The sequence below is a fragment of the Meriones unguiculatus genome, chromosome 21 (assembly GCF_030254825.1).
Source record: "Meriones unguiculatus strain TT.TT164.6M chromosome 21, Bangor_MerUng_6.1, whole genome shotgun sequence".
Lineage (NCBI taxonomy): Eukaryota > Metazoa > Chordata > Mammalia > Rodentia > Muridae > Meriones > Meriones unguiculatus.
Genome location: NC_083368.1, coordinates 56,477,957 through 56,504,010, shown reverse-complemented (window position 1 = coordinate 56,504,010; position 26,054 = coordinate 56,477,957). Strand labels below are relative to the sequence as shown.

The window sequence follows — 26,054 nt, the reverse complement described above, 5'->3', positions numbered from 1 at the left end:
GTACCCTGTGGGCACCAACAGTCAGAGGTGAGCTAGCTGGTCCTCCACGGTGGTAAAAGGTGAGGGGCTGGGCTAGCCGAAGCCACCCCACAGGACCAGCATGACCCATCAGCCCATCGTGGTGGGAAAGCGTTCCGGCCTTTGACACAAACATCAAACCAGCTCACTCTGAATCAAGCTGTTGAGTGGATCAAAGGAGGGTTTCCCTTTGAATCAGCCCTCATTGACCAACAGCTGACATTCCTCGCTTACTCTGCAGGCTAGCGAGCCCCAGTGGGCTGGAGCTTATTAGCGCTGGCCGACCTTTCTAGAGGAAGTTCTGCTCAGCGGGTGTCTTCCTTTCTTTTCTCCTCTGGTGATGAAATACTCCCAGCTTCAGGGGGGAGGGTTGGATCTGGCTCACAGTTCCAGGGTGCGGCCCGCCATCATGGGGAGGCCAAAAAGCAGCAGGGGCTTCAAGCCTTGGAGGAGCCAAGACCACAGAAGCTCAGAGTCACTGAGTGGACGGGGCCTAGGGCTCCGAATAGTCACCGAGCGCCCAGCTTCTGATACTCAGCAAACCTGGAGAATCATTGCTGTAGAGGAAACTATGCTCCCAATGGCATGGCTTTTGAGACTTTTCAAAGCATCCTGTGGGCAGGATATTTGATCCCATCTTGAAGCCCAAAAATTGCGAACTGTAAAACACTGTCTCTTGTTTGGTGTGGTTAGGCCCTATCACACACCTTTAATCCAGAAACTTTGTTTATTGTAAACTGGTGGTTGTGGTGTGGTTAACTCAGCCCCAGCACATGCCTTTAATCCAAGAGCTCTCTGTCCACAGGATTTAATAAAGTTAACCCTAGGTCAAGAGGTGGAGCAAGACAGCGACTGACAGGGAGTAAAGAGGAGGAGGGGCTTTAGGTTGAGGGGTCTTTAAGACAGTGTGGAGAAGGCTTTTGGAGTTGGCTCTTTGGAGTTTTAGCTTAGGCCTTGTTTTTTTTTTTTGGCCTTTTCCTCCTGAGCTGTCAGCTGAGCTAGTGAGCCTTTGGGGTTTTTTTCCATTCAGACCTGAGCTGAGAAGGAAGGTCAGCTGGGTGCTTTCTCTGTCTCTCCGAGTGAGCAGGTTTTCACCCCAAGATCTGGCTCCAGAGTTTTTATTGGTAAAATAGAACAGTTGGAATTTTCATTCATTTTTAAAAACAACATTTTGGCACCCAACGTAGGGCTTGAACCCACGACCCTAAGACTCATGCTCTACCAACTGAGCTCGTAGGGCATAGGAAACGATTTCAGATAACTCAGCACTTTCCCCTTGGCCTTGTGACCAATCACGTGAGAGGGGCTGGGGGATACCCAGATGGCATGGTTGCTCTGGCTGTGAATGCAGCCGCTGTGGTCAATGCCCGAGCGGAACAGTGCTCTGAGAGGGAAGCTCATCAGAAGCCGATCTGCAGAAGCAGCTGGAGCAGCGCCTGCGTGCCGTCTGGGTCCGGCCTGGTCGGCATGCAGCAAGGAGCCTCTCTCCGGCACGCTCTGGTGTTATGTGGCCTAGGGTACCTATCCGTGGCTGCTGGCCTCTTCCCCGGTGAGGCTAGAAAGAGGCAGGGCATTCTGGCCATCTCTGCTGCACGGAGGACAGATGGAAGAGGTGTATCCGGAACCCTTGCTTCTGCCATGTTCCCAGCCAGAGACCTGAGATCAGGAGATTCCAAATGACGTGACCTAGGAGTTCAGGAGCAGCCTGGGCTAGCTCTCCTGAGGGTCATTTCAACTTCCATGGCCCTAGCGTCAATTAGGAAGTACACAGCCCAGCCCAGAAAGGAGGAAGGAGCGGGTGTCCTGTGAAGGGCCAGCTGCCCTTGGTCCCTGCCTGCCTGCCCCTCTCCTCTCACCTGATGAGGGGACTCAAAGAGGGAGAGGGGGTGGAGGGACAGCTCCTTCCACTGCCCTAAGGCTGGGTCTTTGCTCTTTCAAAGTCCCCCTCGACTTGTGAGGCCCAGCATCTGAGCCTAGCCTTACATTCAGACAGGACTCAGGGCCCTGGAAACCCAATCTTCTTGCCTCCCCACACCCACAGTCACCCTTTGGCCCCTCCCCCAGAGGGTCTGTCAGCAGAGTCTGGTCAGAAGGTGGGGGGTGGGGTGGGCTCCCGGAGTGAGCACACAGCTGTGGGATAGAAAGCAGGGCCCTCCACCTGGACCATGCGTGAGACCCATGCCCAGCCTTACCTTTCTTCTAGCTCAGCTTAAGGTGGACTATGGGGGTGCCCTGCTCACCAGGCTTCTGCTCCGTCCTCTTAGCTTCTGATCTCCGTCACCCGCCCAGCTAGAGTGGGTCAGGAGCATCTGTACTGAGAGGGAGAAGCCAGACTCTCCCAGCCTTCAGGCCTCGGTTTCCCTACTGCTGAGAACAGGGAGAGAGAAACGCCATTATCAGAGGCAAACAGCTTTCTGTCTCTTGACTCTGCATCTCGGATAACCCACATTGCCCTGCACCTTTCACACAGGCTTACCTTGGGGTGAGGAGAGGGCAGAGAGGGGCTCACTCAAGCAGGGTTCCCTGGGACGTGTCTCCCTGGAAGGTGCCTGCTGCTATCTCTTAGGGGTGAGGCAGAACGAACTGAGCTTCGGCCATTCATCTGGCAACTGTCTTGTTGGAAAAGGAAGGTTCCCCACAGAGAGGAAGAGGAAGTCAGTAGTGCTAGGTCCCTGGGAACCGAATGGCTTGGAAGGAGGACAGAAGGAAGGGGAATTTACATAAGGATCTTGTTGTGACCCCGACCATCAGTCTCCGGTCTCCAACTCCAGCCTCTTCATCCTGTCTGCACCCTCCTGGCAGACGCAGGCTGGTGGAAAGCAAAACGTAAGTCTGCACTGCGGATCCGCACTACAGAAAATCAATTAAGGGGAGGGACTTCCTCCAGACCCCTTCCCGTCCGCTTTCTCTCGCTACTGGGAGGGACACGGCTTGCACCCGCCCTGTAGTCCAAAGAAGACAAGCCTTTTGCAAACCTCCGGTCCCTGGGGGGACATCTGAGGGCAAAGGTCGTAAAGAACTTTTGGCGTGGCGAGGCGGTGGCACTGAGTCAGGGCCGTCCCTTTCCCGGGGGATGGGATGCTCAGGTCTGCGTGCAGCGTAGCTCTTCATCCAGCAGGGGGCTCCAGATCTCACCGACTGCTGGTAGCCCAGGGAACTCACACTGGGGAAGTTTCCTAGGCAACAGACAGCGTTTCTAAAAGCCATACCCTTGACAACCATTCCCTGGTTGTCGAAGTCCATAGTAAATCTGGCTTCTGAAGGACAGGAAGAGCACAGAAAGCAAAATAATCTGGGGGTTATTTTGCTAGCTGGGGCTGCCCAGAAAAGCAAGAGAAAAAAAAACAACACCTCTTTAATATGATTGCTTTACTCCCCACCAGCGCCTGCTAGGGTGTCACGCTCCCAGCTACCACACACGTCAGGAATGCACGGAGTCCATTATTGTGGCTGGGGAGAATGAGAGAGAGAAGGTAATTTCCAGTCACCAGCTGGTCGGACCCTGGGCCTGCGTGGCTGTGGCCGCTTCCGTCTGCCTATGAGAAGTGTCTAAGCAGTGTCAGGGCAGCTGGCAGTGAGGTTTGCTGGGAAACCCAGAGCAAGGCAGAGCAGAGGGAGTGTAAAGGCTAAGGGGACACAGCCTGCCTCTCCCATCCAGTTCTGTCAGCTGGCCTCAGAGGGGAGCCTCTGCTCGGGGCTTTGCTGCTGTGAGCCGGCCTCCCTCATATCAGAGAACCCATAGAGGTGGACGGAAGGGGACTTAGGCATTCAGGGACCTTGTGACACTTCCCAAATAGCACAGCTCTCCAAGAAGGGCACAGAGCTGGAGTCTCTAGCTGCTATGGAGACAAGAGGCGAGACTTGAGGTTAGGTCTTGGGAACAAATCCAAACGAGGCGAGAGGCAGATTTGGTGTGATCGGGTCAGTCCAGTTAGCTGAGTGGAATCACCCAAGGCCTCAGCTCACTGCCGCTGCTGAACTGACTCCACGATTGCCTCAGTTCTCCAGAGAAACAAAACCAATTGTCTCTGTATCTATGTGTCTGCCTGCTACCCTCTAGACGGGGAGACAGACCCGGAGTCAGAATTATCATGAGGCTCTGGTTGCCGAGAGGATAGGGATTGAAGGAAAATGCAAGGTGCTGCAGCCAGCAACATGGGAACCCACAGAACTGATTATTTTGAGCCAAAGTCGCTAACGAGGGGACCCACTTCGTAGCTGGAAGACAGCAGGCCGAGAGAGCAGGCTGTGACACAACCTTTGTTGTTGATCTGCTTATGGTTCTCCGGGGTTAGAATCCAAATGCTAATGAACCCTGTCCAGAAACAGCACTACCTACACAACCACATGTGTCCCCAGAATAACCCGGGCACCTCAGGAATGGTGTGGGATTCTCCGCCATGCTTCCCTCTCGCACTGGCATGAAGCAAGGCCTCTCGCACTGCCCTCATCACATGGCCTGCTGGGCCACTTCTCTCCTCTGACACCCAAGCCATGACCGTCTCTTGCCTGCATCACAGCAGTGGCCCCGTTCTCCCAGGTCCCGCTGCTGCCTCCTCCTAGAAGGTTTTTTTTTTTTTTTTTTTTGGTGTTTCAAGACAGGGTTTCTCTAAGTAGCTTTGGCTGTTCTGAACTCACTTTGTAGACCAGGCTGTCCTTGAACTCACTGTGATCCGCCTGCCTCTCCCTCCCGAGTGCTGGGATTACAGGCGTGTGCCAACAAGCTCAGTTCTAGACTCTTTTAAGTACATTAATTGGATGATCCTTTCAAGACATAAGTTAGAGCTTGTGAAGGCCCTAGAGTGTGGTTTTCTTGGGCTCAAAATAAAAGCCAGGCTCTTTTCTGTGACCTTCAAGGTCCTTTGTGATCTGACCCCTACGATTCCCTCCTTGGTAACTGTTGCTTTCTCCTCATCCTGTGAGGTACCCCCTCTGGCCTCTTTGTTCTCCTGCCGTGCTCCCATGAGACCCTTTCTGTTGACTTTCCCCAGATATTCCTCTTCTGCCTGCCTCTCCTCTCCTGCAGGCATCTGCTCCAGGAGCATCTTGACAGGCTCCCAGCACACGCACCAGCAGCCCCCCTCATTGCTTTCAGAAAACCACCACAAGCATACTCTGCTTGTAAGAATGCTGTCTGCTTTCCTCACATGACTGTATCACTAAAACACTGTCACTCCTAAGTAAGTGGACAAATCCATGAAGCAGGTCCCTCACCTGGTGCTTGTAGGCATAGCAATGCCGAGGATGCAGAGATGGACAGAGCGCGTGTTCTTTGAAGAGCTCGGCACTCGCCTATGAGGCAAGCTTTGATCTGTGTCGGTGAGCAGTAACCACGTAAGGATGATGCAAACAGCAGCAGGACCGTGGAGTTGGCTCTGTACCGGAACTGTGTACACGAATTATGACACTATAAAACCCCATGGAGTGGAGAATATGGCTTCCCTTCCAGAGGAGGTTGCAGGCTCAGAGAGGCAAAGTCCTTTGCCCAAGGCCATCTAGCCGCTGAGCTGCTGCTGAGCGGACAGGCAGGGTCCTCATTCCCATTCTCCAGCCCCAATGTCCCTTCTCCCACTCTCCCAAGGGAAGCCAACATGGTGCAGAGATGGAGAGACAGAGAGACTGAGAGACTGAGAGAGAGAGACAGAGAGAGAGGTCTGGGGTGTTTCATATGGAGCATCAGAGAGTGTGTCCAGCCACTGCCAGCCTCCTGCCTGTAGCCAGGGGCTGACTGGGCTCTCTCCTGGACACCAGCCCTCTTGCCACACCCCCACCCTTGGCACAGCATTGACTACACAAGGATCCCTTTTGGGCCCGGTCATGCGTGTAACCACAGGCTGACAGGCGTCAGGGTGCCAGGGCAGCCAAGGGTGAGGTCACAGGCTGAGCACTCCATACCCAGCCCCTCCTTTCTCTCACCACGGGCTCAGTTTTTTGCTCTGCTGGCTGCAGAATTCCCGAGCAGCTTCAGCCCAGCAGGCACTGGTTTCTCCCTGGCAAGGTTTAAGCCCACCAGCTTCCTGTTGCTGTGGTAACAGATCACCACTCCATAGTTTAGGACAACATAAACTTCCTATCTCACTGGGGCGCCAGTCAGAGGTCTGGGCTTCACCCTCCCGGCTGCCTTCTTCTGGATGCTCCAGGGAGAACCCATTTCCCTGCCCCAAGAGCTCTTGAGACTGCCTACGATCTAGGCTCATGGCTTCATCTTGTCCCTTCAAAGCCAGAGCTCAGTGCCTTCAATTCTTCCTGTTTTTCTGACCTGCTTAGACTCTTCACTCCTGCTTCTTGTTCAAGGACCCACTGTAGCCTTCCCATCTCCACATTTTCAACCTAATCATGTCTGCAAATGTCCCTGTCACACTGGACCCCACGCGTTCCAGGAGTCAGGGTGTAAACCTCTCAGAGGGCATTGCTTGGCTTGCCACAGCAGTCTAGGATGCTCTCCTCCATAAAGGGTGAGGGGATATTTATGGGAAGCATGGACACCGTCCTTGGGAAGTTTTGTGTGGTGCCCACCGTGCATACGGACCCTCTTGCCACACATCCCAAGGCTTACTTCCCAGACTGGAAACCAGGCTTTCTCTCTTGGGCCATCCCAGGAACTTGTGTGTGTTCAGCTTTATCTACCCTGCAAGTTCTCAAGGTAAGACAGGGGTTATGTCATAGGCCCATACATGCCAGAGACCCTGGCATAGGGCAGAGAGGAACAGGCACTGGGCCGCCACAGGTTGGAAGCAGGCAGGTTGGACATATGGGTGGCCTCTGGCAGGTCTGTGAGTCCACCCACACTCTGTGAATGCGACCCTTTTGTGTTTGTATCTGTTTTGGGGGGTGAGAGGGAGATGACATGAATCCCACCATTAGGTGTTGGAAACCCTGGTTTAGTTAAGGGTGTAGCTGAGCTGTTAGAATACACAAAGCTCTTGGTTTGATTCTAAGCACAACACAGAACTGGTTGTATAATCCCAGGCAGGAGACTCAGAAGTTCAAGGTCATCCTTGGCTACAAAGTAAGTTTGAGGCCAGCCTGGCATGAATGTGACCCTCCCTCAAAAGGAAAAGAGGGGTGGGGGAAGGGGGAAAGAAGAGAAGAAGAGCCCCTGGCCTGGGTAGCATTTCCAAGCAAGGGAGCTCCCTTCTCTTAGCCACCTAGCTCCCTCAGCAGAGGGGAGGGAGTAGAGAGGGCTGTTCCTATTGCCCCTTGATTCTGTTCTTACCCATTCAACTGGTTTTGATTGCCCATGGGGCAGCAGAGCTGTCTAGGATTGGCTGAGGACAGAGCTGGCTGGCAAGGCGGCTGGATATCTGTAAGAAGAGGAAGATGGTTATAACCTGCCACCGGCTCCACCAACTCTGCTCAGACTCGGCAACAGTCAGAGGCATCACTTCCTGGCATGCTGACCTGAGGGTGCCATGCTGAGCTTCCTAGTGATGCTGAGAATAGGGGCCCTCAGACCACACTTGGAACACACAGAACCGGAGGGCTCAGGCCATACTCACCCAGTCCTCCTCTGCAGTTACTCAGGGATGCAGAGTTCCTGGCACTATTGGCACACAGCTGTGGCTCTACGACCCGTGGCCCCTGCTCTCTGCTTCTGCTGCTGACGGCCCGAGAGGCAGGCAGCCTCTACTCAAGTCCCCACTCCTGATGGAGTCTGGTACCTCGGGATAGAGATGGGCTTTCCCTGTCTCTCAGTTCCCACGCTCATGTCTGCCCCGGAGCTCTGTGTTCATCCCACCCTGCATGCCCTTCCTGCTCCTGGCTTTACGCTCCCATCAGCCAGACTGACAGAAGGGGGGAGTGCTCGCCACAGCTTGGCAGGGTGGGACCGGAAGCTCTTCCCTTCCTGTAGAAGCCGCTTCAAACATGGTGCTGGGATTTCAGAATTTGGGGGTTGGATGGGAGGTCGTTTTGTTTTGTAGAACAGGAGGTGCGTTTTGAGCCAATGGGAAGCACTTCTGTTTTGTGCTTTACCCTTTCCTGAGCCCTGAGCCTTACATTTACAAAGGGCTTGCCCAGTGTCCCCCCTCTCACTCCCCCCCACTCCCCCCCGTAGGCACCTGACTTAGGCTGCAACTGTGGGGTGAGCAGGTAGAGAGCAAAGAGACAAAAAAAGACAAGACACACTGGGTTCTCTGTCTCTTCTGGGGGAGGCGCAGAGGTGCGCGAAGCATCGACATCATTGCCAGCAAAATGTGCTGTTTCCATAATGAGGACACTAGACCCGGTGGCTGCAGGCCTGCAATCGCAGTTGCTTGGGGGGTGAGGCAAGAACTTTGCAAGTTCGAGGCCTGGCTGGGCAACTTAGTGAAGCACCGTCTCCAAACTGAAAGAGAGACTGATTATTGGTAAAGCACCTACCTATAGTGTACAAGGCTCTAAGTTGGGAGGAGGAAGAGCAAGAGGAGGAGGGGAAAGGATAGGGAGGGTAGGGGAGGGGAAGGAGGGCCAACCCTAATGAAGGACCCAGGTTCAGGTGAAAAGGGAGATGAGCAGAAAGATCAGGTTAGGACTAGGAAATTCTCATGAGCCTCCCTCCCCACCACCACCTCTACAGGAGCGTGTAGAGAACCTGGGCACCAGCACAGGACACGGAGGGACAGGACAGTGACTTCCTCCAGCCATGGACAGCCTCAGCAGGCCTCCTGTGGGTGATGACCTAGTGGCTCCATTATCATCCTCCATCTTCCCTTGCCTGCAGGGACAAGGGTCCAATGCTCCTGTGTTTGATCTGAGAGACTGGAGAAGAGGGGGATTTGCAGGCCTGCTCTCCCCTGTGGCCGGGAGAGGGAAAGGGCCAGACACCTGTGGGAAGCCTCAGATTGTCTGATGATCGCGCACGCCTGAGGCTTGCTCCACAAGCAGTTTCTGTGGAAGGAGAGGTTTGGATCAGATGCCCCGCAGCCATCTCTCACTCACCATCTACCCCCCTTTGTTCTCTGCTTGGGTTATCCATGGTCCGTGGCATAGTACAAGCACAGGGAAAGGAAGGGTACCTCTGCTCTCTGTGGAAAGGCAGTTCCTTTCTTCCACTGACAGGAGAAGCAGGGCTAGGATCCCTGGGGCCCCCTTTGCCCTAAAAAACTTAAACAGATCGGCCTTGCAGATGAAACAGGTCTGCCACAGACCAGCCTGTTTACCTCTCCTGCTGGTGAGAAGGCACCTTGTAGCCCTTCCTCCTGTGAGAGTCTCCTCCACGCACCTTGGCCCTAGAATCCTGCAAATGCCCCTCCCTCTTCTGCTCACTGTCCCAAATTTCTCCATCCCTCATTCCCAGAAGACCCAGCATTTTTTGCTCTCTCTCTCTCTCTGTCTGTCTCTGCCTGCTTCCCTCTCTCTGTCCCTCACTCCCCTCCTCTCCCCTCCTCAGCTCCAGAGACTGAAGCAGTCTTGTACACGAACATGCGTCCCCAGCTCTTACACGGCGTTTCCATGCCCAGGACTGTCACAGCAGCCTGCCATACACTGACTCATTTGATGGCCATGTTAATTTGTGGGAGGGATATTAGTATGCAAAATAGGAACCTTATACACTTTAATGACTGAAGACAGGCACTAGAGACCCCCAAAGGACCAAGCCAAACTTCACTCTCAGCTAACATGGGCATGAGTCCCATAGGCCGGTCCCCAGAAGTAACTTAGCTCTACCAGATTACAGGAAGGTGGCCTTCCTCATTAAGGGGTCGAAATCTTATGCTGGTGTTTGATGTCAACTTGACACAAGCTAGAGTCTTCAGAGGGGAGGGAGCCTCGACTGGAAAGGAAAAATGCCTCTTTAAGACTGGGGGAAGGGACTGGAGAGATGGCTCAGTGGTTTAAGAGCTCTGTCCGCTCTCCCCAAGGACCCGGGTTCAATTCCCAGCACCCACACGGCAGCTCATAACCGTCTATAACTCCAGTTCCAAGGAATCTGACACCTTCACAGTAATGCTTCACATAAAGTAAAGTTAAATAAATTTAAAAATATATATTGGGGTATTGAAATCTGTGCACGGTGATCCCAGCACTCTGGGAGGCAGAATTCGAGGCCAGCCTCACTCTACAAAGTGAGTCCAGGGCAGTCAAGGCTACACAGAGCCTTGTGTAGCCTGTCTCAAAAAACAAACAAAAATTGGGGTGCAGGGCTCACCCGGGCAGCACAGTGGTGCTGCGGGCCGCAAGGGTGTGCCCTGGGATGGTGTGGGCAAGGACGACACGCCCTTCAGCTCCTCCACCTACGGCGGGTGGGAAAGCTGGTCCCGAGGTCATGGGAGCAGGAGAGTTGGCCCTGCTCCTCACAGGCTCAGCACTCTGGAGAGCAGGAAGCACAACAGAGCTGGCTCTGCCCCTTGCCAGGTGTGGCAGTGTGGGTGAAGGGGAGCTGGCGGGGTGACCAGTTCAGCTACTACCCAGGCCTGGACCAAGGGCTTTGAATTGGGCTACCCCAGCATCTACCCCATCTGTGACCTGCTGGAGTGTTTGAAGGGGCCGGTCCCGCAGATCCAAAGCTGCAGGATCTCCATGACACAGGGCGACAACAGGATATCGGAGAGGAGTCCGGGTGAGGATTCAGAGCTGGTAGCGTAGCAGAAGCCGGAGGCCTGGAACTAAGCCAGTGACTCTCCGCAACGAACATTTGCCAGCAAAGAAGCGTGGAAAGAAGGGTAGACTGAGGAACAGACCGCGACACACTGTAGCTGCCACAGTGAGACCTCCCTTTCGGGGGAGAGGTTGCAAGGGCAGAGGGTGGGTGTGGAGGGATGGAGAGAGGAGCGGGATTGGGGTGCATGATGTAGTTGTCACAAAGAATCAATAAAAAGTTAAATAAAAAAGACTGAGGTGTAGGCGAGTCTGTAGGGCATTTTCTTAATTTGTGATTGATGTGGGAGGGCCCAGTCCCTGGCCTGTTGTGGGTGGGGCCATCTGTGTTGGCCCTGGGTTGGTGGACTGAGCAAGCCACAAGGAGCAAGCCAGCAAGCAGCACCCTTCCGCAGCCTCTGTCTCAGCTCCTGCCTCCAGGTTCTGCCCTGCTCTCACTGCTGTTTGATGGTGAACTGTGAGGCGGGATTGTGAATTAAATAAACCCTTTCCTCCCCAAGTTGCTTTTGGCTGTGGTAATAGGAACCCTAACTAAGATAAGTCCCAGTGTTGAGCTCTGGCCTCTGCGTATGCACAGACACTTGCCTGTGTATATATACACACAAACACTCACAACTGAGTGGACAGGGAGAGAGAGTAGATGAGGTCACTTTTCCAACACTTGGTGTAAACTGAAAGCCAATGCTCGGGGTCTTTTATCATAGTGGCACTCTCGGTGGCCAGGCCACATGGTGGGGGGAGCAGCCCATGCAGGGGAACGGGCCTCCGGGTGTCTTCTGTCTGCCTGTACCTCCCCTGATGACTTTTCAAAGATTTTATTTATTTGTATTTTATGTGTGAGGGTTTGCTGCAGTGTGTGCATTCCATGTGTACACTCCTGCCTCGTGCCGGGGGAGCCAGGAGGTGCTCCCTGGAATTGGAGGGACAGACTGCGCCAGCCTCCGTCTGGGTGCTGGGACAAACCTGCGTCCCGGAAGAGCGGCCGGTGCTCTTTACAGCTGAGCCACTCCGCTCTGCCTCCTTTCCCACTGACCTTTACGGTGTCTTTAGGTGTTTTTACTTTGTGTGTGTGAATGCTCTGCTTGCGTGTATGGATGTCCACCACGCACACATCTGGTGCCCTCAGAGGCCAGAAGGAGGCTCGGATCCACTGGAACGGAAGTGACTCGCAGCTGTGAACCACCATGTGGATGCGGGGAGTGGACTTGCGTCCTTTGCAATAAGCGCCCTTAACCCCCGAGCCATCCCTCAACCCCCAGCCCTCCCTCCTTTCTGAAACAGGGTCTTTCTATGTGCATTGCATATGAGTTTCAGAATATGGACTTCAAAAAACTTAATCATCCTGTGGGCTGGATTGATGGCTCAGAAATCAGGGGCACTGGCTGCTTTTCCAGAGGACCTGGGTTCGATTCCCAGTACCACACTGGTGGCTCCCAGTTGTCTGTAACTCCAGTCCCAGGGGCTCCAGGCCCCTGCCCTGGCCTCCCCGAACCATGCATGCACATAGTATACAGATGTACATGCAGGCTGTCTTAGTTTTTGTTTGTTTTCCTTCTTATATATTTTTTTTAATTTTTACTTTTGGGTTTTGAAGACTGGGTTTCTTTGTGTAGAAAAGAGCATTTAACTGAGGGTGCATCCATGACCCTCAAGGTGGGGCCAGTAATTAACATTATAACACACAGCACCAGGCCAAACGCCAACAGATTCAGGACACTTAATAGTGTTGGAGCTTTTACCCACAATGAGAAGGAGGCACCTTCCTGTCTTCTAATCTCTTCTGTTAATCTGTATCCTTTTACTGGGGAATTGAGACCATCGATGTTGAGGGTATCAGTTAGCAGTGTTTGTTGATTCCTGTTATTTTGTATTTTGTTGTTGAGGTGTGTGTGTGTGTGTGTGTGTGTGTGTTTGAAGTTCCCCTCTTCTGATTTGCTGGTTTGGGAATTTTTATTCCCTGTATTTTCTCGGCTGTGGTTAACCTCTTTAGGATGGCGTTTCCTTCTAGCACCTCCTGTGGGGTTGGCCTTTTACAGGGATATTGCTTAAATTTGGTTTTATCATGGAATACCTTATTTTCTCCATCTATTGTGACTGAAATTTTTGCTGGGTATTCGGGTCTGGCCTGGCATCTGTGGTCTCTTAGAGTCTGTAGAACATCTGTCCAGGCCCTTCTTGCTTTTAGAGTCTACACTGAGAAGTCATACAGTATTTTAATAGGTCTGTCTTTATATGTTTCTTTGCCTTTTTTTTCCTGCAGCTTTTATTATTTGTTGTTGTTGTTCTGTATGTTTAGTGTTTTGATTATTGTGTGGTTGGTGGGTGATGACTTTCTGTTCTGGTCTAATCTATTTGGTGTTCTGTGAGATTTTTGTACGTTTATAGTCTTGTCCTTCTTTAGGTTAAGAAAATTTTCTTCCATGATTTTGGTACAAGTATTTTCTAGGCCTTTGAGCTGATATTCTTCTCCTTCTAGTTCTATTATTCTTGGGCTTTGTCTTTTCATAATGTCCAAGATTTTCTTGATGTTTTGTGTCAGAAATTCTTTTTCAGATCTAACATTTTATTTTACCAAGATACTCATTTTTTTTTTAAATTATGTCTTCAATGCCTGAGTGTCTTTCTTCCCTCTATTGCATGCTGTTGGTGGTGCTTGCCTCTGTTTGAGCTCCTAAACTTCTCATTCCCAGATTTCTCTCAGATCGGGTTTTCTTTATTGATTTTATTTTCTCTTTCAGGTCTTGGAATGTCTTTATGCATTTCCGCTCACTGTTTGTAGTTCATAGGTTTCTTTAAGGGATTTACTCATTGGCTCTTTAAGGACCTTTATCGTATTCACAAAGACTATTTTAAGGCCTTTTTCTGGTGCTTCAGCTATGCTGCAGTTCTTAGGGCCTGCTGCGGTAGGGTTGTCAGACCTTAGCGGAGGCGTTGTCCTGTAGTTATGACTGTGTTTTTACATTGGCATCTAGGCGTTGTTTGGGAAAGATTGCAGTTCTAGGTGCTAATATCTGGCCTTGTCTTTGTTAGATGGCTCTTTTGTTCCCTAGTTTCTGTTTCCTCTTCTAGTTCTTGGAGCATGTTGGCTGTGTGCTACCTGATAGGATCCTACTAGGTGTGGCCTCTGGGGACTCTGGGTAAAATGTGTTTCTATGTGTTGGGAGCTGACACTTAGGAGTGGGGGTGGGCTGAGTGGGTGAGCGGTTCCACAGGAAGGGGGAAAGCAGAGTGTTACACCAGGATCTGCTTAGTCCCCTGGGAATGGGGACAGAGAGGAAGTAAAGGCAGGCGACCTGCTGCAGAGCTGGGGGTGAGACTGGGCGTTGGATTTGGGGGATCTGAAGAAAAGGTCAGATCTGTAGACAGCCTACCTGCTTCCCTGAAGAAGTCCTTTGCCCACAATTAAAGTTGGAAGGTGTGTGTGTGTGTGTGTGTGTGAGAGAGAGAGAGAGAGAGAGAGAGAGAAAGAGAAAGAGAGAAGTGAGAGAGAGAGAGAAGTGCTGGTCAAGAACTCGGCGTGGTGGTGCATGCCTTGAATTTTGACTCAGGAATTAGAGGCAGGTAGATCTCTGTGTGTTCAAGGCCAGCCTGGTCGAGAGAGAGAGAGAGAGAGAGAGAGAGAGAGAGAGAGAGAGAGTTCCAGAACAGCCAAGACTAAAAGACAGAACAAAAGAAAACCCTCTGTGTGCCCAGGTTAAGTCTGGTACTGCGTGGTGACCTAGCTGGGCTGACTTGGGAGGATTCCTAAGTCAGTTTCATGGAGTCTTTCTTCTCTGGCTACTGGGATGCCCCAGAGAAGAGTTGTCCAGCCTGACAGTAAAGGGACCTGGCTGTGTGACAAGGCACAGGATCTCCGAATTCAGCATCCAATAGCACCTGGGCACCAGAGCCCTTTGTGCTCAGTGTGGTTCTCAGTTCAGAAGGTGGCTGAGGTTATGCTAGCCCAGTGCGTCTCATCTCAGCAGAAAAATCCCACAGGGCCTGCTCATCACGAGCCTGGTAGTCTGGAGTTAGGGAAGAGACCTGGGAATCTAATTGTTCTTCCCTTTAGCCTAGGCTCCTGCAGTTCCAGAGGCATTTGGCTGGCCAGTCTCTGAGCTTTCTGATGTAAAGCAACTCAAATCTCAGCTTCCTTTCTGCCTGTTGGAGACAGCTCAGGGCAGGGAGGTCAGGAGGACTGCCTGCCATCCTGCCTCAGAAATCCTGTTGCTTTTGTCTCCTTCCCTGCTCTCTTCATCCTTGCAGTTATCAACTGACTTCTTATTATTAGCCTTCTTATTAAAGTGAGTAAAATTAGAGGCATGAGTTCAGTCACCATTGTAACCAAGAGCCCCAACTTCCCTTTTCAATATCTCTGTAAAAATGTGATTCCTGGGACTAACCCTGCTTGGTCATGGAGGATTGCAATTTTAATGTACCAGGATTTGTTTATTTCTGCCTTTTCACTTAGCAGTCTTTCAGTGAACATGATTAGCAAGAAATGAGGCTTTCTAAGAGGGAGATTTAAGGAAAATGTCTCCAGTGGGATAACTTTTATTAAGCATATGAAAAAACACAGAATCTGAATTCTAGTGTGATGCCTGTAGCAGCCTCTCGAGACTTCCTTTACGGACACCCAGGGCATGCCTTTCTCAGCCTTTCACGGCCTTCCACGGCCTCCTCGGCCTTCCACGGTGTGTTTCACGGCCTTCCACGGCTTCCTCGGCCTTCCACGGTGTGTGCGGACTCAGGATAAATCCATCGAAGGCTGACTGGGACAGCTCAGTGGGAGGCCTGATTTGATCTTGTATCAGTTGGCGGGGCCAGTTCTGCGACCAGAAACGAGTCTCTCATGTCTCTCTCTCTTAATGTGACTCATTGCCCACCCCTCCCCTGATCAAAATACCATGACAGCCCTCCTACGTCTGGGGCAGGACTAGGTAACTTTTGTCTGTCTGTCTGTCTATTGAGACTGGTTCTCTCGTAGCTTGAGCCAGCCTCAAAATCTATGTGTAGCCAACTGAGGGGAGCCCTGAACTTGGATTCTCTTGCCTTGACCTCCTAACGTGAGCTAAGCTTTTATCATCACACCCAGCAGAATGGGTAACTTGTTTGCAGTCTTGTCTGTCTGTCTGGTTGCTTGGTTGGTTGGTTTGGTTTTTTGAGAAATTACCAACCTGTCAACCTGACTGATCTCAAACTTTCAATCTGTCTGCTTCTTCCTTCAAAGTGACAGAATTACAGGCAGTTGCTGTCATGTCCAACTCTCTCTGTTTCTGTGTGTGTGTGAGAGAGAGAGAGAGACTATTAAACACAGCATTTTGAAAGAAAGAAAACATGAAGGGATTTAGAGACTGCAGACAAATAAACAAGAAGCCCGGGGGTGCATTGCCTTTAGGTGGTGCAGCGGTCTGGGTACCTGGTCCCGGTATCTGGTCCCAGGGCTGTACCGTCTGCCTGGCCTCTGCAGCCCCGGGCTGGGTGCTCATGTTCTGATCCTACCTTCTCCTCTCAGGCCTCACTGGAGACAAGCTGTGATCCCACAACTGGAATAGCAGCTTGTCCCACTAATTCTCTCACCGACATTTCCGAAGCTGAGTGTTTTGGAGAGAGTTTAGCAAAAAGAGGCATTATGAATGGGGATTGACATTTGGCAGCTGGCCTGCCAAGCGTGGGAGGCCCTCCTCTGTGGCTGCAGAATGTTTGCAAACCACCAGGTGGTGGAGAAGGCAGCAGAGAGACTGAGTTCAAGTCTCCGCCAAGCTGAGCAATCGTGAGCAGTTTGGTAAGGTCTGGAGACTAACTTTATCTGCCTCTGAAATGGGGGCACCGCGTAGTGCCGTGTCTTCACCGCCGTAAAGGCTTACCAGAGTGGATTTGGTTGCCGGGAGCGCTACCCTACACCACACTCTTGTCTGCGTGTGCGCTTGCACTCGGCGTGTGCACGCGAGCGTGCGTGTACGAGCGCGCGCGCCCGAGGGTGTTTCCCGGGCATGGCGTGCCTGTGGGTGTGTGCGCCCTCGGAGCGTGTGGCTGCCGGCGCCAGGCTGAGCCCGAGCGCGCGTGGGGCCGGGGCGGCGAGGCGGCCGTGGGTCGGCGCTGCGGTGCGCGCCAGCCTGCCGGCGGGGAGGGGCGGGCGGCGGGCGGGCGCGGGGGAGGGGAGGGCGGGCGCGGGGGGCGGTGGGAGGGCGGTGCGAGCCCGGCTGCCGCGGGGCCCCGGCGCGGGCGCTGGGCCGGCGAGCCGGGCTCCCAGCCAGGAGGCGGCGCCGCGGGGAGGGAGCGGAGCCCGGCCGCCCGCCGAGAGCGCCGCGGGCCCTGGACCCGGCCAGGGACCGACCCCGAGCTGCCAGGCGCCCACCGCAGCCGCGCGCCGGGCCAGCCCAGGGCAGCCGCGCGCTCGCAGCGGACCGCAGGCTACCCTCGCCCAGCCGGGGCCCGCCGGCACAGGGCGCCCCCCTCTCCCGGGAGTTGGCCCTCGGGGACTCGCCCGAGCGAGAGAAGCAGGTCCGTCGGTCCGGGCTGTGGGAGCGGGAGGGTGGTGTGCGCACGCGCGTGTGCATGTGTGCCTGCGAGGGGTGGGTGTGTAAGGGGCGTGTGTGTGTGAGTGTGTGTGTGTGATGGAGATGATGGTGTGTGCCGTATTTGTACAGTGTGTTAGGGTTGTGTGTATGCTTCCGACTGCATATGCACGCGAGGGGTGGGGAGAGGAGAAGGGAGGAGAGGAGAGAGAGAGAGAGAGAGAGAGAGAGAGAGAGAGAGAGAGAGGAGCGCCCACGTAGCGAGAGGGGCTCATGGCTCATCAGTGTGGAGTGTGCGTGTGCAGGAGTGTGTGAAGGGTGCGTGGGTGAGTGTGTCAGGGTGTGAGGTGCGGCTGTGTGTGATGTAAGGGTACTGGGTGCACGTGTGTCCCTGGCTCACCCTCCCTTCCCCCACCAGATGTGTCCTGGGGAGGGGTGGTCGCCCTCCGCAGCTGCCTCTCGCCCAGCCTGCCGGCCTGACCTCCTCCCCCAGGGAGCCAGAGAGGCTTAATCGCTCCCTCCCTCGGACCCCCCAGGCTCAGGGGGAGGGTAGCCGCAGGTCGAGCCCCCTGGAAGGGAGGCAGGCTCCGGAGAGCCCCTGCCAGCCCGGGCACCCCCTTCTCTCCTCTGGAGGGTAGCTTTGCAGCTGAGGTCACCGGGCTTGGCCTGGCCCTTCCTGCGGGCCGTGTGCGCCAGTGGTTGCCCCCGCGGGGACGGGAGGTGGGCTCAGGGTCCAATGGGTTGGGGGTGCCTTCTGCCGTGGTATTGCTGGAGCACACAGCGGGCCTCAGTGGGTGTTTGCTGGCGAGGGCGGGGGTGAGGAGAGAACCGGGTGAGGCTCCTGCCGGCGGTCAGACCTCGGGTCCCCCTGGCGGGAGGCTTGGGTGCAGTGTGTGTGTGAGGGGGCTGCAGGAAAGAGATTTGCACTGGAGCCTGCAGGTAGTGGAGGGGCTGGCGAGAAAAGTTGTCTCGCCTCTTCCGGGCTGACCGCGTTGCTCCTGCGCGGGGTTTCTGGGTGGCTGGAGCTCCTGCCCGGGCATCCGCTCCTGGGAACCGCAGGAGGGCGGTGAAGGTCTGGACTCACAGGACTTCTCCTCCTTCTAGGACCCTTGAGCCCGCAGGGTGCTGCCACGTGAGCCCCTGGCCACCCAGGCTGCCGAGCCAGAGGGGCCATGGCGGGCCGTGGCTGCCTGGAGCTGGGGCTGTTCTGCTGGACCCTGCTTGCTGTCCCCGTGGGCCCCCAGCCTGCCCCCTCGGCGCCAGGGGCCCCGCTCACTACCCTGACCCCGCCACCTCAGAGCGAGGCCTCTGTGCTGTCCCTCAACCTGGGACTCAACTTCAAGTTCCATCTTCGGGGACCTGCTGCCGTGTGGGGGAGCCCGGTCACAGAGACCCACACCCTTGGCCCTGGGCTAGACCGGGAGGCTGAGGAGGAGGTGGGCCGAGATTCGAGGGCTGATTCCCTTTGGGAGCTGCTGGTGGGCTCCCCCGGGAACCCCCTTCCGGAGTGGGGTTCCGCGGAAGGCAGCTTCACACCCTGGCCTTCCGCCCTGGCCCCCGCATCCACACCCCCACCCCCGGGGCCCACCAAGCGGCCCACGGCTCCCTCCCAGCCTAGGCTGGGCACTGCCCCCTGGGCCCTGACAGCCCTGCCCACCAGCGCTCCCAGGCCTCAGCCGGGTGAGCTTGAGCTGAAGTTCGATGTGGCTCTGAGAGCGGGCGCAGCCCCGACCTTGGGCCACCGGGCGCTGCCTCTGCTGCCCAGCCTGCGTGCCAGCCTGGCTGAGATCGCCGGGCGCCTGGGACCCTTCGGTAAGCAGCCGCCCCGCGTGAGGGGAATGCCCTGCAGGGAGCCCGGCGGTGGGTACACACTGTCCTAGCGGAATCAGGCAGCTTCAGCCCCGGCCCCTTTCGCAGGCTTCTTTGGCACTACCCTGTCTCCGCTCCGGAACTTCTCCGGCCAGAGTTCCCCGGGAGGCACACTGTATCCCAGCTCTACTTCCCAAGTGTCAGCTTCTTCCGGTGAGTAGAGGTTTCATTGTAACCGTCATCGGCGGCATCAGCAGAGCTAACCGGCTGACCAGCGCCTGGCCTGACGCGCGTCTGCACGGCTTCTCCCAGGCTCCAGGACAAGGGCTGGCGTGTTTTGGAGGGGAAGCAGTCTCCTTGCTCTATCCACTCTGGTTTGGTGCTCGTAGGCCGGGGCGTACCTGTGGCCACCGTTCCTGGGCCAATGGCTTTCTCAGGACAAGCTCTGAGGGAGGATAAGATGTTCCCCCAAGCCCCCAGAGCCGTCGCCCGGTGGTGAGACGCCATCTGAGCCCCATACGTTCCTATTTCAGGGCCCTTCGGTACCACCCGGTCCCTACCCCCACCTCTCCTGGAGAGAAAGTTCTCAAGCCCAAGCCTGTTGGACTCGGCGGCCTCCCCAAGCTCTGCCTCAACCAAGACGACACCAGTGCAACCCGGTAAGCGCGCAAGTGGTTGGTACTCGACAGGGCACATGCCAGCCCCTTAGCAGTGTGCCGGGACCTTCCGTGCCACTCTCCTCACAGCCGCACCACCTTTCCCTTCCTCATCACCATGGAGAAACCGTACGGTAACCATCGAACAAGTGCTGTCTGGGCAGGAGTTAGGCAAGTGTTCTCTGAGGTGCCTGCTGCCCTAGGCAGAGCAGGATAGGAAGCTCAGCCGGAGCCGGAACGGCCGCTGTGTGGTTTCCACAGCATCCCTCATGTCCCGCCCTCCCCACCCTCCACCCCACACGCCTGGCCTGGCCTTCCCTCCCTACCTCCACCCCACCGGGCCTTGCGGTTTTCTCCTCTGCTGTTTGATGTGTCGTGACGTGCTGTCAGGCCTGGGCAGGGATGAGCCCTTCACAGAGAAGACATAGAAGAGAGGAGCATGAGCAGACAGGTGCCACCTTTGTTCTAGGGAGCCTTTGGAACATGCGCCTAGACATTCGAGCCTAAGTCTTCCCACTTATCTGGGGTCTGGTAATGGTACACATTTTCCATGGACTCGCCAACGTTTCTCTATAGTGTAAGCCCTTGATGGGTACCAAGTAGAAGCTCATTAAACCATGGCTTCTTAACCTTGCCTTTGGCTCACAACTGTGCCCCAAATACTCCTCCTGACTCAGCCTTGCAATATCCTGGCCTTGGCCCCACCTGCTGATACGGGTCCCGGGGCAGAGGGCATGGACGCTCAGAGGCAGGCTTGGCTAATTGAGGCGATGGGAGCCATGGGCCGGGACTTCCAGCCCAGCTTTGCTCTCCTGAAGTCTTCCTGGGTCTGTGAAACATTCAGGCCACCGAGTGCTAGGCTCAGCCATGCACAAAGCTCCTTCCGGCCCCAGTGCCCTGTATTTTGTGGTTTACGTCAGCGAGCGCCACGGTTCTCCCTCTGTGCTGTGCAAGGAATGGCTGTTGAGCTGTCCAGACAGTGCCGCAGCGGCAGGATCCGCTGGGTGGGGGGCGGCTCTGCGCCTCGGGGGATAGATGCTGGCTGGCATCCTGTCAGCCTGGGTGACAGTGCTGGCCAGGCAGGTTTAATGAGTCTGGACAGTATCAGAGGCGGCCCAGCCTCACAGCCCCGCTCTCCCCACCCCCACCTCGCCGCCAGTGGCTGCGGGAGCCCAGTCTCTTCTCGATGTTTCTCCTGTATAAACCCTGGCTCAACCCTTGCTCAGAGAGGGGGTGGGGGAGATGTCAAAGGTGTAACAAATATTTTGGGTTCTTTTGTTTGTTTCTTTGTTTTGTTTTAAGATAGAGTCTCTTGTAACTCAGGCCTGCCTCAAACTGGCTTTGTAGGCGAAGCTGGCTTTGAACTCCTGATCTTCCAGCATACAAGTGCTGGTATTTCAGGTGTGTCCTACCATACTGAGCCTCCTAAGATCTTTTTAGCTCAAGTGCCATTTACATTGTGCCACGGTATAGGGCCTCTTTGCCCTGGGTCCCCACAGCCTCCCAGGGTATTCCCACTTACGCACTGAAGTTCGGCCGAGACATGAGCCACCCTGCGGTGCACTTCTGCAGAACAGCAGCCCTGCCCGAAGCTGCAGCTGGGGGTAGGGAGAAGGATGCAGCCAAACCATTAAATGGGCTGCAGCTTCCAGCATCCAGCGTTGGCTCCCTGGCCCTTTGATCTGGGCAGCTGGTGGATAATCAGACGTGGCTTTTCCTGGACCTAGCTGATCCTGTCCCATCCCCCTCCTCAGCCGGCTCTGCCTCACCAATTACTCATGTTGACATCCCGTCTCTCCTCTCACTCCTGAGGTCAAGGGGCCACAAGGACATGATGGACCCCCCCGAAGGGGTGGCCTGCTCAGGACCCGTCTCCTGGGACTATAGGGAATTCAGGACCAATGTCTTTTAGGGAAAACTCAAGGCGATTTCTGAGGAAGCTACAAATGGAGAGATGGGAGATGAGGACAAGTGGACTTTTCACAGGCAGAAGCTGGGCCATCTCCTCCCTGCTCCATCCACGTGTGCCCAGTGGGGCTGTGTGGGCTCTTAGGAGCACTGTGCCAAGCTGAGAAGTCCTTCTCTGATACTTGCGGCACCTCCCATGCTTTGCCTTTTTTCTATCCTGGATTTTACAAATGTTGAGGTTTGCTCTATTGGCCATTGTGCTTGGGGATGAAGATGAGAAATGGGGTTTCATAAGTAGAAGTGGGTGTGGCCTCTAAGAGCAAAGAGGAGGGGCATGGCACAAAGAATTGACTAGGGCTCCTGGGCAGGAAAAGGCCAAATAAAGCCAAGGTAATTCAGCAACTTAGTAGCAGTAGGTTAGACCAGGGTGTCAATAGGGGCCAGAAAATGGGAGAGGGCTGTATCAGTTTGACTGCTGACACCAGGCTGATGCCGCCTCTCAGCAGCCTGTCTGAGTCCAGCTGAACGGGTGTTGTTAGTGTCCTTCCAACTGCTCAGACTGAGAGGATAGGTTGATATTCGCCTTACTTGCTGCTGTCTTTCTAAATAAGTTTAGGATGTGCTAAGGGCTTTTTATACAGGTCATAGACTTACGTTGCTAAGCCAGGAGCTAATGTATGTGGCTAGAGACATGACTGGGTCGTTAAAAGCACGCACTGCTAATGTGAAGTGCCCAGGTTGATGTCCGGCGCCTGGATCGCTCACAATTGTCTGCAACTCTAGCTCCAGGGGACACAGCACCCCCTTCTGGCCTTTGTGGGCACCTGCACGCCCTGTAAATACCCACTGCACCACACACGATTACAAATATAAAAAAAGAACTAGTTGAGGCCAGAATGGACCACACATAAACAGGAAGTGAGGACTGATCGCAGACGAAGGCCGGCCAGTCACGACACTGGCCAGAATCACATAACAGATGATCTTTCTGCACAGCAGGAATACGCTCACACACCTTCACGACAGTTCTGTCATAGGTGTTCCGTCCTAGCCAGTCCGGATTTGTGGAATGGAGCAGGACGGAGCGCCCGCCGCCACCTGTAGCTGGCAGGGGCTGTGTTCAGTGTTCTCGTTGCTAGCCCCGAGCCCCTCCTAGCTGTCCAGGCCTTCCTGCTCTCCGGAGCTGCCTCCGAAGGGGCTCCACTCCCTTTCCTTCTGTTAGGTTTTTGCTGTCTCCAGCATGAGGGAGCACTGTGATCCCCCGATTGTTCCTTTGAGGGGCTTCAAGGCCACCCTCAGAGGCCCACCCCAATACTACATCCTGTAAAATGGGAGCGGGGAGAGGGGGCACCTGATCACCAGCCTTACACTGGGGGTGTGGCTCTGTGGTGGAGCATAAAGGGGTCGGGGAGAGTATTTAGTCTGAGCTTGGCACAGCAGCCCTCACACCTCAGAAGCTGAAGCACAATCCTCGCTCTGAGTTAAGAGCACAGTTTGGACTACCTGAGTAGAAGGGCAGCCTAGCCTATGGAGTGAGACCCTACCTCACACAAACATCAAAACACAACAAAAGGCCCCAGACTAATGGTTCCGTGGGTGAGTCAGAATGGGGGGTCCCTGCCATTCATTGGCTGAGCATTGGGGTGTAGCCTCAGGAAGGACACTTAATAAATTGTGTTCTCCTTAGGATGCTAGGGCAGGGGACTCTTGCCTCTTTCCCTGCTCTGCGTGTGGATGCGTGTGTCCACGTGTTCTGTGAAGAGGGACAAGAGAGTACTGGAAAGGGACAGGTTGAGGGTGCTTCTAGCCCTTCAGGCCGTTAGGAGTAAGTGCGCATGCATGCGTGTGCACGTGCGTGCCTGTGTGTTGTGGGAAGAGAAGCATATTGGTACTGGGAGACAGTTTGTTGTGGGAAAGGGAGGCAGACTGGTGCTCAGATCTGGGTCCCAGCTCTGACTGTGACCTTGGACAAGTCCTTCTGCAGAACCTCAGTTTCTTCTGGTAAATAAGAGGGCTTCGTTTATTCAATGAAAACTACTCAGTGCCACAAGCCATTTAAGCATGGAGATTCATGTGTGTGCAAAGGAAACAAAAATCTTTTTCTCATGAACGCGCGCGCGCGCGCGCGCGCACACACACACACACACACACACACACACAGCTTTTTTGCCGTGGGGCTTGGACTGGAGGGACATCCACACAGGCCCTTCGCCACTAAAAGCACAGATTTCTAGCGGAGGGCTGGGAGAGGGGCCTGCTGAGAGCCTCAGCAAACGTTTTCTGCCCACAGAGCCCACTGTCTCTTCGCGTCCAGACGAACCCTCTCCTGCCAGCTTCGGGAACCCTTCAGCACGGCCTGGATGTGATTCGGACTACTGCAGTGAGCCAGCGCTGCCCGACGGCTTGGGGCAGCCTCCTGCCTCCCCGCTGCCTCTCTTCTTCTTAACCCTGGAGGCCGACTGGGCAGAGGCCAAGGCTCGCTGGGGCCTGGCCTGGGAGGCCCACGTGTACGGGGCAGGAGCGCTCTTCGGCCTGGTGGCCCTGCTGGCCCTGCTGGCCCTGGCCCTCTTGCCCTGGCGTTGCCCGCCCGGCGCCCCCTGCCTGGCGATGCTGGATCTGCTGCTGCTGTCGGCGGGGACCAGCCGGGCCTTCCCGCTCTTCTACGACGCCTACGGGCACCGCGACCGGCTGCCGAGCCTGGCCTGGCTGCTGCTGCAGGACCTGCCGCCGCCCTGCCTGGCCGCCGGCCTGGGGCTGGCTTGCCTGCTGCTGGCCCGGCCGCGCGCGCCGAGGTGCCCCGCCGGCTGGGCGGCGCTGCTGCTGCTGGGGCTGGGGCTGGCGGCCGCGGCCGCCCTGGGGAGCGCCGTGCACCGCCCGCTGCGGCCGCTGCGCCTGGCCTCCCGCGGCCTGCACGCCGTCCTGGCCGCCTTCCTGTCGGGGCTCCTGCTGGCCCTCTCCTGCTGGGGCGGCCGGCGGCGGCGGGCCGGGGCGCCCCTCGGGGGGCCCGGCTTCAAGGGCTGCACCCCCGTCCCTCCGGCGCGCAGCCCCTTCGCCCCGCGGGAGTCGTGGAGGCGCGCGGCGCGCACGGCCCCGGTGGCCGGCACCTTCGGGCTGCTGAGCGGAGCCCTGCAGGGCTACGAGGTGCTCCACGCCCTGGGCTATGGCGGCCCGGCCGGCCTGGAGGGGCCCTGGCCCTGGTGGGCTTTCCAGCTAGGCCTGCGCCTGGGCGAGGTGGGCGTCGCGCTCCCGTTGGCGCTGCTGGGGCTCTACCCCGCGCTCTGCAGCCCGCGCGTGCCCCGGCGCTGCTGGGCCAAGCTCTTCCGACTGTCTCCGGGCCACGCTGCCCCGCTGCTGCCAGGAGGCTGGGTCCCCGGGACCCGGGACAAGGAGCCCCTGGGTGGAGCGATCGCGCGTGGGGACGCGGAGCTGCTGCAGCTCTGCGCCCTAGCGGGCCCGGGCCCCGACCTCCTGCTCCAAGGCGGCGGGTGCCGGGGCCTCGAAGGCGGCGGGGCCAACCCGCCGCGGTCGCCCGCCTCCTCCCCCGGCAGCGACTGCACGGTGGACTTCCGCCCGCCCTCGCCCATCAACCTGCGGCGCAGCCTCGAAGAGCTGCTGGCCCCCGGCCTCTTTCAGGGGCCTGCCATTGGGGAAGCCCTGCCTGGGCTCGGCCTCTACCGCACCATCTCACTGGGGAACAAGGCGGGAGCCGAACCCGGGGAGGGGCCGGAGAAGGCCCCTGGCTCCCCGGCGCCTCCCGAGCTCCCTTCTCCCGGGGCCTGGCCTGCGGGTAGCAGCGCCTCATCTGGCTCTCTGTGCGGACTCTCACGGGACAGCTCGTCCATGCTTCTGTGCTCCAGCCCCGACAGGCCCCCGCGCTGTCCGTTAGTCTGTGTCCTCAGTCCCCCGCGGCCCTCAGGAAGCAGCCCCAGCCTCCCAGGCTCGGCCTCCTACCAGGCCCTGTCCCCACCCTCCCGCGACTCCCCTGAACATGCTGAGCTGCAGGCTGAGGAGGCATTGCTGCAAGAGCAATTCCTGGATGCCTGCCGACAGATTGACGAGCTGAGCGTGGGCAGCGACACCATAGACCTGTGAAGAGGCGGCTCCTCACAGCCAAACCGCCTGCCCCTTTTCTGGCATCTAATCTGCCCAAGACCTGCACACTGTAAAAACTCCCCCATTCTGCCTGGTTCGGATACCTCTCTGATTCCTCCCCATCCAGGGCCCCTGGGTGGGTGGGTCAGCCACCAGGCTCTGTGGATTGGGAATCAGTGCCAAATTCTCCGGAGCCGTGGGTGTTGATGCCCTCAGCTGCAGTTCGAGGCTGGCGGCGCCCCACTTCCCCTGGCCTTCACCAGCAACAAAGCTCCAAGGTGCTCCGCTCCAGACCATCACCCCGCTCCCCCGGCGATGAGTGAGACAGTTACCCTCAGAAGACCGAGCGCCCTACCTGGGCTCCGTACCCACTTCTGCCAACTCCTTCCCGGAACCGTTCCCTAAAGACGGATCTGTGGCCCATCCAAGAGACCTTACAGCAGCGCGGTGGGAGATGAGTGTTTTCAGAGTCGTTGTATCAATAAAATTATTTTCA

At 56.1% G+C, this 26,054-nt stretch overlaps 1 protein-coding gene and 1 long non-coding RNA gene across 5 annotated transcripts; one reads left to right on the top strand and one right to left on the bottom strand.

Annotated features, from left to right (window-relative positions):
- Positions 1-1,120: 1,120 nt before the first annotated feature.
- LOC132649752 (uncharacterized) lies at positions 1,121-3,043 on the bottom strand. Of its 2 annotated transcripts, none has more exons than XR_009588280.1 (3): positions 2,495-3,043; positions 2,211-2,385; positions 1,121-1,674 (listed from the first exon to the last, which is right to left on the bottom strand). It is a non-coding gene; the product is annotated as an uncharacterized LOC132649752 (long non-coding RNA). The 2 variants fall into 2 exon arrangements; XR_009588281.1 differs by having other exon boundaries at positions 2,211-2,382; positions 2,495-3,042.
- Positions 2,728-26,054, top strand: Prrt4 (proline rich transmembrane protein 4). Of its 3 annotated transcripts, none has more exons than XM_060374137.1 (5): positions 2,728-2,844; positions 18,198-18,905; positions 19,011-19,115; positions 19,436-19,561; positions 23,757-26,054. In XM_060374137.1, the coding sequence occupies exons 2-5, from the start codon at positions 18,266-18,268 to the stop codon at positions 25,556-25,558; spliced, it is 2,673 nt and encodes an 890-aa protein (XP_060230120.1). In that variant the 5' UTR covers positions 2,728-2,844; positions 18,198-18,265; the 3' UTR covers positions 25,559-26,054. The 3 variants fall into 3 exon arrangements, with proteins under 3 accessions (XP_060230120.1, XP_060230119.1, XP_021515570.1); XM_060374136.1 differs by lacking the exon at positions 2,728-2,844 and adding an exon at positions 16,773-17,079; XM_021659895.2 differs by lacking the exon at positions 2,728-2,844 and having other exon boundaries at positions 17,293-18,905.